The 14,108-nt window shown below is 41.9% G+C and overlaps 1 protein-coding gene across 1 annotated transcript in view; it reads right to left on the reverse strand.

The window, feature by feature from the left end:
* mms22l (MMS22-like, DNA repair protein) overlaps nt 1-14,108 on the reverse strand; it is a 163,327-nt gene that overhangs the window by 110,451 nt on the left and 38,768 nt on the right. Inside the window, exon 11 of the mRNA XM_043685419.2 lies at nt 4,709-4,771. Within this exon, the coding sequence (XP_043541354.2) occupies nt 4,709-4,771 (63 nt within the window). The remainder of the gene's footprint in view (nt 1-4,708; nt 4,772-14,108) is intronic.

A 14,108-nucleotide genomic window follows, 5' to 3' on the forward strand; every position in this document is an offset into this window, starting at 1 on the left:
ATTCCTTCACAACCTTGCTCTTCCCTACCTCTGTAATCTCCCCTGGCCCTTCAACCCTCAAAGATTTAAGGAATCCTCTAGTTCTGACTTCTTATCCCTGATTTTAACCGATCTACTGCTGGCCACCCTATTGTGAGAGTTTTCTAACTCTGGAATATTCTCCCTATACCTCTCCATTTCTCCACCTCACTTTCGTCCTTTACGATACTCCTTAAAGCTGACATTTTTGTCTAATGCTTTGGTCACTTAAATTGACATCACTTTAAATGGCTCAGTGCCATAATCTCTTTCATAATGCTTCTATCAAAAGCCGCTGCGATGTCAATATTTAGTACAGTGTTAATAGACACTTGTTATACATACTTGCAATGCATAAAAGTGGTGTTAATTAATTAGACTTGTTCTCACCCTCACATCAGCATCCAAAGCCTTCAAAATAATGTTTAAATGCGTATCACTCAATGAAAATGCTCAATAAACAGAATAATTGCATTCCCACCACAGCTTATTTCAAATTCACTCCAAGAATATGGATGTCACTTGCTCCACCAGCATTTATTGCTCATCCCTACTTGCCCAGGAGAAGATGGTGGTAAGCAGCCACCCATGTCCAACATATTAAAATTACATTAAACATTTAATCGGAAAACCACACATAATTAAGTAGCTGAACTGAACACACTGAGAGTGACTGACTCAGCTTCAGAACATTTTGAAGCTGCAAACCTAGTATGACTACCAAACAGACAGGAAAATCGCAAACACAGAAAATCTAAACCAAAGTAGGGAAATGCTCAAAATACAAAATGGAACAACTGACCACGAATTTGCAATAAAAAGCTAGCCCACATCAGGGTTACATTCCTGAAAATCATGACTTTAAGTGAAAAGACATTGGAATCAATACATGAAGTTATCTTCCATACAGTCTATATTAGAAGAAAAAAATTAATGAATGTGCATGTGAATAGTTTTATTGTCACATGTATTCAAATGAGTACAGTGAAAAGTTTGCAGTCACCGCATTATAGCACCATCTTAGGTACAAAGGCACCTGTTTTTCTGTTTTTAGGTGCCTTTGTACCTAGGTATAGATACTTAAGATCAAATTCTTAGGAAATAAGAAAAACAGAGAAAAGTAAAGAAGTAAATATTACAGAAGTAAATTGGAAAAATAAAGTAGTAAAAGTACAGTATATCAGTCTTTCTGAGACAGAACAACACAATACCTGGGCTCAAGGGAGATCTCTTCTTCCTCATTGCTGCCTGCACCAGACCCACCAATGTAGAGGTTGCCCCACTTTAGGCATCAGCTCTTAACCAATGGACCCACTTTACTGATGCTGCTGAACCCACACTCGCCCTGAAACCAAGAGCCCCTGGCTCTGCTGGCAGGCCAGGCCAACACCGTGCCATGAATCCCACTTCGGCTGCAGATGTCGCCTTGCTGGTGCCGCCATCTTGGAAGAGTCCACTTCTGTTGGTGCTACCATCCCTGATCACTGAAGGAGCTGTGCTGCTGCCAGCGGCGGCCCCAGAACACCTGCAGAATGACCTTGCTGTCTCTGGCATAGACCTCACCACCGGCTGGCCTCCTATTGTCAGGAAATCGTCCTTGCTACTGCTGTGAACAAGACACGTCCTCTCCTCCATGTGGGCCCTCTCACTGCCAGGCAGGTGCTGCTGAAACAGCCCGCCATAGAGAAGAAGCAAACAAAATCAGAAGAGAAGAAAATAAAGCAAAAGGAAAGAGCCCAAGCAAAAGCAAAACAAAGAAGGAAAGCAGCTGGGAGTGAATGGGCAAGAATCCACACACAGCTCTGTTACTCTGCCACCATCGCGCACCGGATTTAAAACACTATATCTGTAACCTTCAAATCAAAATAACAGATTATTTCTACTTCAATTGTCTAAATTCCTACATTGGTAAGTGAAAAACCTATTAATTAAAATAAACTTTAAGATATGAAAGAAAAATGTAATATTACACCCACGATATTTCCGGTAGCGAACTCTCAGTATATGAGGGGAGCACGCCAGAGGTTTGCACTGGGAGGCCTTTGCTCATCGAGCTCCGCGTTGTTTGCTGGGGCCATCACTTGTTTCAGGTCGGTGCCTGGAGACACTATTTCTGAGGGTCTGCAGCATCCTGCTCATTGAATGCTACCACCTCCAGGGTCAAGCCAGACAATAGCCTGGTCAGGCGGCTCCTATTGGCTGGCTGCAGGGTTGTAGCAGTGGCCAGGCCAGGCCAGGCCGGTGTGGTGTTGGTCACAGCTGAGCTTCTTGGTATTCCTTCCCCTCTCCCTGTGATGGCAGCCAATGCTGCCGGAGTTCTTTTAGAGGCTCGCACCTGGTAGGGTAACCTTAGCATTGTTGTGGGCTGGCATCTACCATGGCAGCCCCATAGTTGTAATGGCCGCTTTGGAGGGGAAGAGGACTGGGGAGCCAAGGTGAGTCCTGACCATGCCCTGTGGACAAAAAGAATCAAGGAAATGGAGCAGCTGAGCTCAACTGGATCTGTTCCATCATGGCCCAGTAGGTGTGAAGGCTGTGAAGGCCTGTGTTCTTTTGAGGGGTGGGGAGGGGTGAATGCTGTTAGATAGTAGCTGCAGTGTCGACAAGTAGGAGGCTGGAAGAATACAGGAAGCCAGGCAGCATCCATTCCCTCTCCTACATGCCCGTCCACATCCTCCTCCATTGCCATATTGAATCAGCACAAATTGGAAGAACAGCACCTTATCTCCCACCTGGGTAGCCTACAGCCCAGAGGACTCAATATTGAGCTCTCCAATTTCAAATAATCTCCTTTCTCATTCCCGACACCCTTTCCAGCCCCTCCCCCTCCCTTCCATTCCTCTGACCGACCCTTCCTTCCAGCTACTGACCAGATGATCCCTCCCATTGGCCAACTAGGTCGTATCCTCTACCTGTGTTCACTTCACCACTCCGCCCCTTTCCCCACCCAAAATCCTTGCCTACTCCCACTTTATCTGCAGCTCCCCTCATCCCCACTCCCACTCCTGAAGAAGGGTTACACTGGAAACATTGACTTCTCCATCTCCCGGTGATGCGTGGCTTGCTGTGTTTTCCAGCCTCCTGCCTGTCTACCTTAGATTCCAGCATCTGCAGGGTTTTTTTGTCTCTCACTAAGTAGCTGCAGTGTGGCCAGAGGTGGGAGGTGACTCCAGCGGGCGATCTGAGGACTGGTGCTTGGGGTTTCCTTGCTGCAGGTTCCACGCACCGGAGCTGCACTGGAATTCAAAAGGTGATGACAGGTTCAAATCTGTCAGAGGGACAGGTTGCACCAAATGGCACCATTTGCATTAGATAAAGTACTGGAATAAACAATCTTATCACAAACCTTGTAACATTCAACAAAACTTCTGGTTCTAATGACTTAGCAGCATTAAAGCAAAACAGTGCTAAAAGGGCCAACTTAAACACAGAATCCCTGAACATTTCACTGTGACCAGTTCCAACCAATCCGTACTCTGCTCAAAAGCTGTTTAATCATCTGTCAATTAGTCACTGAATGTTAAAAACTAAATCTAATTCCAGGTGAGAAGTCAACAAGTTAATTGAGAAAGTCTGCAATAAATAACAAAGAACTACAGTTAGCAGGACGTCTACAATATTAGGATGTAAATTTTAGCTTGTATACATAGTAACTTCAAATATCAGTGTCTAAAGGGTATTTTTGTGTTATTCAAGCACTTACCTTCCACAGCAACTATCAGTCTAGCATTAGATAACTAATATGCTGGAACTCCCAACAATCAGGTAATAAAGCTTCTGTGCTGAGTGCATACTTTGTAATAGATTCCACTAGTTGTGATGATTAAGGAGGCATTTAACATGCTAAAAATCTATGTTCTGTTTCTGATGCTATTCCTTCATTCATATGTGTTTTTAATATGTTTGTTACTCAAAACAATGTCAGTTTGTAAACAAGCAGCTTGCCAAAGATAAGAAAGACCAAATGGAACATGGGACTGAAGTAATGATTTCACCGGGATATTGGATAATGCTGAAATCTGCACAGACACAGATACGAACTGAAAATGTGTTGCTGGAAAAGTGCAGCAGGTCAGGCAGCATCCAAGGAGCAGGAGAATCGACGTTTCGGGCATGAGCCCTTCTTCAGGGAATTGTAGCAAAGGGTCACGTATGAGAATCATCTAAAACAAAGTTTAAGTATTGAGAGGAAAAAGCTAAATGAAGCCAAAGTGCAAACCAACATCACTAATGACAGTTTTATTAGCGTAATCTGCTGGCAGTTCAGGGAATCTCGCTTACACATTAGCTTCTGGGTATGCTTACAAGCACTTTAAAAGTAATGTCATTTGAGAAGTGATTTTTGACCGTGTGAAAGAAACAATAATATACAATTATTAATGAAAGCTATTTTGTTTGTACCAAGTGTGACATGTACAAGGAATCATGATATGGAAAATACTTGCATGATTCTGCACACTTCCAAATACATACATGGTAAACAAGGCAGTCATTGCCAGAACTTCCTCCAGGGTTCTCCTGAGTGCCCTTCTCAATTTAATTGGGAAAAAAAACAGACACACGAAGTAGTCGGTATTTAAACCAATTTCCCTGAAGCCATAACAACAAATCAAAGAATGCACAAGAACATTTCTGACAATGATATTTAGATTTTATAAAATAAATATTCGATATAAGCAATTTTACATACCTGGTTATTTGAGGATAGTTTCAAAAGCTCCTCTGTAAAACTCCAATTGTTTTCAATTTGTTTCTATATTGTACAAATACATTTAAAATATATTAGCAGGATTTTGAAATCAAGGTCCTTTTTAGAATATTAACATGACAGAGCAGTGTGTAAAGGAAACTGTCTTAACAAATCTAAATCATGGTTTTGAATTCAATTTAAGTCTTGACAAATATATTCTCTCTCCTCATTACACTGTGTGAATCAAACTCTTCTTGGTGAATGTCAACCTAGTCCCCAATATGGCAATATGCAAGTTCATAAGGACTGGTGTGGGAAATGGACAAATTTACATACGCATACTAAAAGTATTCTTATAAAGTTGGGCAACTTTTAAAAAAAAATTATGGGACTGCATTAGTTCTCTAGGTGTCTTTTAGACAACTTCAGTTCCTGATGCTATGAGGTGATACCGCTGCCATTTCAGCAGCAACACATTCGCACTAAACCACTGCACTATTGCTAACCGCAAGGATACAAGTTGAGGGAATTCAGACTTCTCTGCTGGGGAAAACAAAACTTGCCTTTAAATCTGGTGCCACACCCGAAATTGGAAATTCATTATTTAAATAAATCTGCTTTCAACCATGGAATAGCATTCTATTCCCAGGTGAATACTGTTTTTTTTTATGTTTTGTTGACGGTAACTAATAAACAAAAGTCTTAATGCACCAAAAGGCATTTGCACATCAACAAATTTCAAACTGAATCCCGTGTCTACAGAAATGTGATACTCCTTGAGATTTCAATATTATGACAAAATCTCATAGTAACATGTGCCATTACACACAGGTTTCAATCAAAGCATAAAATGAATAAATCTGGCATGAATACTGCATGCCAGACCAGGCATGACAGACCAGGCAAAAGTTCATTTGCATTTGTAGTATGTGTTTGAATGCTACTGAAACAATAAAATACAGTGACATTAGACTGATAAATAAATGGAAAATATCTTACTTAGTAAATAATTATTTAACAAAACTCATTTGTTTTACAAGTGGACTGTAGGTAAACTGAAGATGACCACAATGGCATTCATATGGATTAACTGTATGGGATACAGTATTCCTACCAACTAAAACAATACAGAATTAGCAACAAATGCTGGCCTTTCCAATAATGATGACATGGAAGGATGGAAGATAAAGCAAGTTAACATTTCCTCTTTCAGCCATGAAAAGTGTTATCATTTCTTCTGGCAGCTTCAATAATAGGCATGAACACTGTTACAGTAATAATACATTTATCACAACGGCATAACCTGACTTTTTTTGAAGAAAAGTTAAATGCAAACTGGAAATACTCAGCTGGTCAAGAAAGAAATCATAGCGAGAGAAACAGAGTTAATGTTTCAGATTTTTGACCCATCAGTAGAACTGGGACAAGGTGGAGTTGTAACAGGATTTAAGTAAAGAGGCAGAGATAGTAGATGGGAGATCAAGAAAGGAAAGCTTTGAGACAGAACAAATGATGGCACTCATGATTAAATGCTGAAGGAGATGCAAATGCAAAAGCAGATGAATGCAACACATAAATGAACCAGAATGGGTCCAGAGGAGCAATATATGAGCATACAAACTGATTGTAAAAGCTTTGAAGCATATGTGAAGAGCAAAAGATTAGGGAAGACAAATGTAGGCCTCTTGCTGTCAGAAACAAGAGAAATTATAATGGCGAACAAAGAGATGGAGGATGAATTAAGTTTTATCTTCATAAAGGATCACAAATAATATCTCAAAGATAATGAGGAGCAAATGGTCTAGTGCAAGGGAGAAAAGAAAGGAAATCAGTATTATTGGATGCTGGGTAATCCAAGAGAGACGACAGGAAAAATTACTGGGAGTAACAGACCGCTAATTTGAGATATTTTAGGTGTTGGAGGCGATTTCCTCAAGTTCCAGGAGCAGCAATTACTGTTTTATATGCTGTTGCATTGTTTTGGAACTTTGGAGGGAAAAAAAGTCAAAACAACAGCAGTTTTTAAAAAGGAGAGGAACAGACAAAGGAAGCACATGGTGATGTCAGTGCAGGTGAGAGAGAGAGAGAGAGAGAGAGAAAGAAAGAAAGAAACCCACACTGCTAAATGACACAGCAGTGAGCCTGCACAGTTACTGCCTTTGCTGTTTTAATTCATGTATCGCTGGACATCAAAGTGCATCTGGGAAAATGAACAGTGAAATTCACAACTAATCTTGGAGGAACCTGTGTGGGAGAGGTCACAGCACAGAAACAGATAAGTGAATATTTAAGTATGGCCTTATAGTAAGTCTGCAGTAGTAAGTAGAGTGGGGTCTATCTTGATTATATGTTATACTGAGATATGTCTCTTGATTAAACTTAAAAAATATATAAGCTATAAGTATTAAGTTAGCCTGGAGCAGTGTTTCGTAGAGGAATAAGACAGTGCTATTTTCTGCGTCAGTAGATTGAAAGAAGCAAAAATGGCCTTTAGTAGAGTGATATGCTCTTTTTTTCAGATGTGGGAGCTTAGGGAGAGTTTACTTGTCACTGAGGATTATATCTGCAATAAATGCCATTGGTTGAGAATCCTATTATATCGAATGGATCGGTTAAAGAGACAGTTAGAGGCAATGAGGAATTTACAAAAGCAAGGGAATGTGATGGGTGACAGTTATAGGGAGAAAAGTTGCAGATACAGTCACATTGATAGGTTAACTCCAGGAAAGGTAAGAGAGGTAGGCAGGTAGTACAGGAGTCTTCTGTGGCTATCCCCATTTCAAACAAGTATGCTGCTTTGGAAAATGTAAGGGTGATGGATTCTCAGCAGAATGTATCAGGAACAGCCAAGTTTCTGGTATCGAGACTGGCTCGAACGCAATCAGGGGTACGTCTTGTTCCAAGAGATCAACAGTGTTAGGGGATTCTCTCGACCGAGGTACAGACAGATGTTTCTGTGGCCAACAGCGAAAGATCAGAATGGTGTGTTGTCTCCCCGGTGCCAGGATCAAGGATATCTCAGAGAAGGTGTAGAATGTTCTAAAGGGGAAGAGGGACCAGCAGGAGGTCATTGTCCACATTGGAACCAATGACATAGGATGGGAAAAGGATGGGATTCTGAAGGGAGAATATGGAGAGTTAAGCCAGAATTTAAAAAGGAAGTCTTTGAGATTAAGAATATCTGGATTACTCCCAGTGCTGTGAGCTAGTGAGGGTAGGAATAGGAGGCTGGAGCAGATGAATGTGTGGCTGAAGAGCTGGTGTATGGGAGAAGGATTCATATTTTTGGATCATTTGGAATCTCTTGTGGGGTAGAAGTGACCTGTTCAAGAAGGACGGATTGCACCTGAATTGAAAGGGGACCAATATACTGATAGAGAGATTTGTTAGAGCTGCTCAGGAGGATTTAAACTGGGAAGGTTTGGAGTGGGGGGGGGGGGGGGGAGTAGGACCCAGGGAGATAGTGAGGAAAGAGATCAATCTGAGACTGGTACAGTTGAGAGCAGAAGCGAGTGTAACAGTCAGGGCAGGCAGGGACAAACCAGAAAACAAGGTAGGACTGATAAATTAAACTACATTTATTTCAATGCAAGAGGCCTAACAGGGAAGGCAAATGAACTCAGGGTATGGTTAGGAACATAAAACTGGCTCAGGGATGGACAGGACTGGCAGATTATTGTTCCAGGATACAAATACTATAGGAAGGACAGAAAGGGAGGCAAGAGAGGAGGGGGAGTGGCATTTTTGATAAGGGAGAGCATTACAGCTGTACTGAGGGAGGAATTTCCTGAAAATACATCCAAGGAAGTTATTTGGGTTGAACTGAGAAATAAGAAAGGGATGATCACTTTGTTGGGATTGTATTATAGACCCCCCAGTAGTCAGAGGGAAATCAAGAAACACATTTATCAGGAGATCTCAGCTATCTGTAAGAATAATAAAGGTGGTTATGGTAGGAGATTTTAACTTTCCAAACATAGACTGGGACTGCCATAGTGTTAAGGGTTTAGTTGGAGAGGACTCTGTTAAGTGTGTACAAGAACGTTTTATGATTCAATATGTACCTACCAGAGAAGGTGCAAAACCTGACCTACTCTTGGGAAATAAGGCAGGGCAGGTGATTGAGGTGTCAGTGGGGGAGCACTTTGGGGCCAGCGACCATAATTCTATCAGTTTTCAAATAGTGATGGAAAAGGATAGACCAGATCTAAAAGTTGGAGTTCTAAATTGGAGAAAGGCCAATTTTGACGGTATTAGGCAAGAACTTTCAAAAGCTGATTGGAGGCAGATGCTTGCAGTTAAAGGGACGGCTGAAAAATAGGAATCCTTCAGAAATGAGATAACGAGTATCCAGAGAAAGTATATTCCTGTCAGGGTGAAAGAAAAGGCGGGTAGGTATAGGGAATGCTGGATGACAAAAGAAATTGAGGGTTTGGTTAAGAAAAAGAAGGTAGCATATGTCAGGTATAGGAAAGATAGATCGAATGAATCCTTAGAAGAGTAGAAAGGCAGTAGGAGTATACTGAAGAGGGAAATCAGGAGGGCAAAAAGGGATCATGAGATAGCTTTGGCAAAAAGAGTTAAAGAGAATCCAAAGGGTTTTTACACAAACACATTAAGGACAAAAGAGTAACCAGGGAGAGAACATGGCCCCTCAAACATCAGCAAGGCAACCTTTGTGTGGAGCCACAGGAGATGGGGGAGATAATAAACAAGTATTTTGCAACAGTGTTTACTGTGGAAAGGGGCATGGAAGATTTGGAATGTAGGAAAATAGATGGTGACATCTTGAAAAATGTCCATATTACAGAGGAAGAAGTGCTGGATGTCTTGAAATGCATGAAAGTGGATAAATCCCCAGGACTCTGTGGGAAGTTAGGGAAGTGATTGCTGGGCCCCTTGCTGAGATATTTAGATCATCGATAGTCACAGGTGAGGTGCCAGAAGATTGGAGGTTGGTTAACGTAGTGCCACTGTTTAAGAAGGGTAGTAAGGACAACCCAGGGAACTAAGGACCAGTGAGCCTGACATCAGTGGTGGACAAGTTGTTGGAGAGAATCCTGAGGGACAGGATGTACATGTATTTGGAAAGGCAAGGCCTGATTCGGGATAGCCAACATGGCTTTGTGCATGGGAAATCATGTCTCACAAACTTGATTGAGTTTTTTGAAGAAGTAACAAAGAGGATTGATGAGGGTAGAGTGTTGGGCGTGATCTATATGGACTTCAGTAAGGCGTTCGACAAGATTCCCCATGGGAGACTGGTTAGCAAGGTTACATTTCATGGAATACAAGGAGAACTAGCCATTTGGATACAGAACTGGCTCAAAGGTAGAAGAAAGGGTGGTGGTGGGGGGTTGTTTTTCAGACTGGAGGCCTGTGACCAGTGGAGTGCCACAATGAGCGGTACTGGGTCCACTACGTTTTGTCATTTATATAAATGATTTGGATGTGAGCATAAGAGGTATAGTTAGTAAGTTTGCAGATGACACCAAAATTGGAGGTGTAGTGGACAGCGAAGAAGGTTACCTCAGATTACAACAGGATCTTGACCAGATGGACCAATGGGCTGAGAAGTGACAGATGGAGTTTAATTTAGATAAATGCGAGGTGCTGTGTTTTGGGAAGCAAATCTTAGCAGGATTTATACATTTAATGGTAAGGTCCTAGTGAGTGTTGCTGGACAACAAAACCATGGAGTGCAGGTTCATAGCTCCTTGAAAGTGAAGTCACAGGTAGATAGGATAGTGAAGAAGGTGTTTGGTATGCTTTCCTTTATTGGTCAGAGTATTGAGTACAGGAGTTGGGAGGTCAAGTTGAGGCTGTACAGGACATTGACTTTTGAATATTACGTGCAGTTCTGATTTCCTTCCTCCCAGAAAGATGTTGTGAAACTTGAAAGGGTTCAAAAAAGATTTACAAGGATGTTGCCAGTGTTGGAGAATTTGAGCTTGAGGGAGAGGTTGAATAGGCTGGGGCTGTTTTCCCTGGAGCGTCGGAAGCTATGGGGTGACCTTATGGAGGTTTATAAAATTATGAGGGGCACGGATAGGATAAATCGACAAAGTCTCTTCCTGGGGTGGGGGAATCCAGAACTACAGGACATAGGTTTCGGGTGAGAGGGGAAAGATATAAAAGAGACCCGAGGGGCCAACTTTTTCATGCTGAGGGTGGTACGTATATGGAATGAGCTGCCAGAGGAAGTGATGGAGGCTAGTACAATGCAACATTTAAAAGGCATGAGGATGGGTATATGAACAGGAAGGCATTGGAGGGATATGGGCTAGGTGCTGGCAGGTGGGACTACATTGGGTTGGGATATCTAGTTGGCATGGATGAGTTGAACCGAAGGGTCTGGTTCCATGCTGTACATCTCTATGACTCTGGTAGAGAAACTGTGTTGGGGAAATTGATGTTGTTAAAGGCCAACAAATCCTCAGGGCCCAAAGTACTTAAGGAAGTGGTCCTCGAAATAGTGAATGCATTAGTGATCATCAGATTTTTTAGATTAGATTACCTACAGTGTGGAAACAGGCCCTTCGGCCCAACAAGTCCACACCGACCCGCCGAAGCGTAACCCACCCAGACCCATTCTCCTACATTTACCCCTTACCTAACACTACGGGCAATTTAGCGTGGCCAATTCACCTAACCTGCACATTTTTGGATTGTGGGAGGAAACCGGAGCACCCGGAGGAAACCCACGCAGTCACGGGGAGAATGTGCAAACTCCACACAGTCAGTCGCCTGAGGCGGGAATTGAACCCGGGTCTCTGGCGCTGTGAGGCTGCAGTGCTAACCACTGTGCCACCGTGCCGCCCACTAATCTTTCAAGATTGTACAGATTCTGGATCAGTTCCCTTGGCAGCAAATGTAACCCTATATTTAGAAAAGGTGGTAGAGAGAAAACAGGGAATTACAGACAGGTTGACCTGACATCAGTAGGAGCCAAATATTAAAATCCATTAAAAAAGAGCAATTGGAAAACAGTGACAGGATTGGACAAAGCCACTATGAATTTATCAAAGGCAACCATGCTTGACAAATCTACTGGAACTTTGCAAGGGTGTAACTAATAGTTATAAAGGAAAGCCAATGAATGCAGTTGACTTGGACTGTTTTAAAGTGCTCGATAAAGTCTCATTTAAGAGATTAGCATGTCAAATTAAAACACATGGAACTAGGTATAGTGTACTGAGATGGATAGAGAACTGACTGGCAGACAGGAAACAAAAAGTAGGAATAAACTGGTCTTTTTCTGAGAAGTAGACCGTGATTAGTGGGGAACCATAGGGATCTGTGAACGGATCCTAGCTATTCACAATATATATGAAGAATTTAGATTGGGACACAAAATGTAATTTTCAGACCACACAATTCTAGGTGGAAGGGTTAATTGTTAAAAGAGATGCAGAGATGATTCAGAAGGATTTGGACAAGTTGAGAGTGAGAGCAAATGAAATTGTTGATGAAAATATGGAAAAATGGGAGGTCATCCACTTTGGTAGCAGGAAGGTTATTATGGGAATGGCGATACATTGGAAAAAGGGGTGATGCAGTAAGGCCAATGTGTCCTTGTACACCAGTTACTGACAGTAAGCATATAGGTGTAGCTGTTTGGCTGCATCTTAATTCATACACTGTACCAGAATGGTTAACAGCTGAGTTTCTACAAGGATGGTGGGAAAAAGTGGGAAAACCAACTGTGCAAGGCAGAACCAGGTGTTATTCATTATGAGGAATCTGGTGATATGGGCCCCCAAAATAACTGCTTGATCTTCGTGGTTATCAAAGCTAGTGAATTAAAGACAAAAGGGAGGGCAATGACAGTCTAATCAATATGACCCTTAGATGGATAATCTTATTGTCACAATGGTTCTGGGCAGGAGAATTTCTGCAACTTTTAAGAGAAAACATGTAAAAATAAGTGCTTTGAAGACATCAGCAGCATAACCTAAAAACAACCATTGCAGAAGCAGGACCCTGAGGTCAGAGTTCAGAGAAGACCACATCCAGTTGTCTGACTGAAGCTGGGCTGGCTACCCCTCACCAGTGCATGTTACACTCAAGTCTCATTAATGAGCCTGAGGCAGCTTTGTTCTCAACATGATATGATTTTATCATGTTGAGTTAAACTAAGTGAAAAATAAAAGAGGTGGATTGCAGTAATAGTATAGGCTGTAATCATTTTGTTTGAGGCCAAAACGTTGAATATTTTGAAGAAATAGATGGATGTAGTTCTTAGAGTTAAAGGGATAAAAGAGTGCTGGAACAGAATACTGAGTTGGATGAGTAGTCATGATCACATCAAACAGTAAACAGATTCAAAGGGCTGAATGGCCTACTCCTGTTCCTGTTTTCATGTTTCTATGACAACAGCAGAAGCATCAGCAGTGCCAAAATCAAAATTGAGCAGTAGTTATGGCCCAAAAATGTTGAATATAGTGTTGTCTCCAGAAAGCTATTAAGGTGCTTAATCAAAAGACAAGGTGCTGACCCTTGAACTTCCACTCAGTTTTATTAGAACAGGCCAACAAAATCAGAGTGGGAATGGGCCAGTAAATTATAATGGCCTGAAACTTAGACTCCTGCTTATAACCTGAGTGGCAATGCTCCACAGAACAACACAAGTTACCATTTATCACCCAATGTAGAGGGGAACTTATCTTGAACACAAATGCATAATACTGTATTGACAGATGCATACGTAAATTCCTGCTTCACCTCAAGGGAATAATTTGGACCCTAAAGAATGTGAAGGAAGTGGTGAAAGGACGGCTGTTATATCTCGGTGCTTGCAATGGGAAGATGGTGTGGGAACAGACAGTGAGAGAGTGATGGACAGGGTGTTGCAGACAGAATAATTTCCTTTGAATGATGAAAGGTGCAAGAAAATGCTGCTTGGTCATGGAGGGAATAATGACAAATGATCTGCTCAATGTGAAAGTTGCTGGTAAAGGAGGTAAGGACAAAGGGAATTCTATCATGAGCCTGGAAAAAAGGATAAGAAGTGAGTGTTGAAGCAGATGACAAGGAATAACCATGGGGAAACGTTAATGAGCACTGCAGAGGGGAATACTTAACTGAGCAAAGGGACACATCAAGAAGTGTTGCATTTGCAGATGAGATTAGATTAGATTAGATTACCCACAGTGTGGAAACAGGCCCTTTGGCCCAACAAGTCCACACCGACCCTCTGAAGAGTAACCCACCCAGTCCCATTTCCCTCTGACTAATGCACCTAACACTACGGCCAATTTAGCATAGCCAATTCACCTGACCTACACACCTTTGGACTGCACATCAGATGTGATGAAGAATGAGAGCTTGCATAAATATAATACAGTCCTTAAAGGAAGCATGGTGTATTTGGGGAGGAGTGTAGTCAAATTATCTGTGG

The sequence above is a fragment of the Chiloscyllium plagiosum genome, unplaced genomic scaffold, assembly GCF_037043375.1.
Source record: "Chiloscyllium plagiosum isolate Xiang-an unplaced genomic scaffold, Cpla_swu_hap1 HiC_scaffold_3, whole genome shotgun sequence".
Classification (NCBI taxonomy): Eukaryota; Metazoa; Chordata; class Chondrichthyes; order Orectolobiformes; family Hemiscylliidae; genus Chiloscyllium; species Chiloscyllium plagiosum.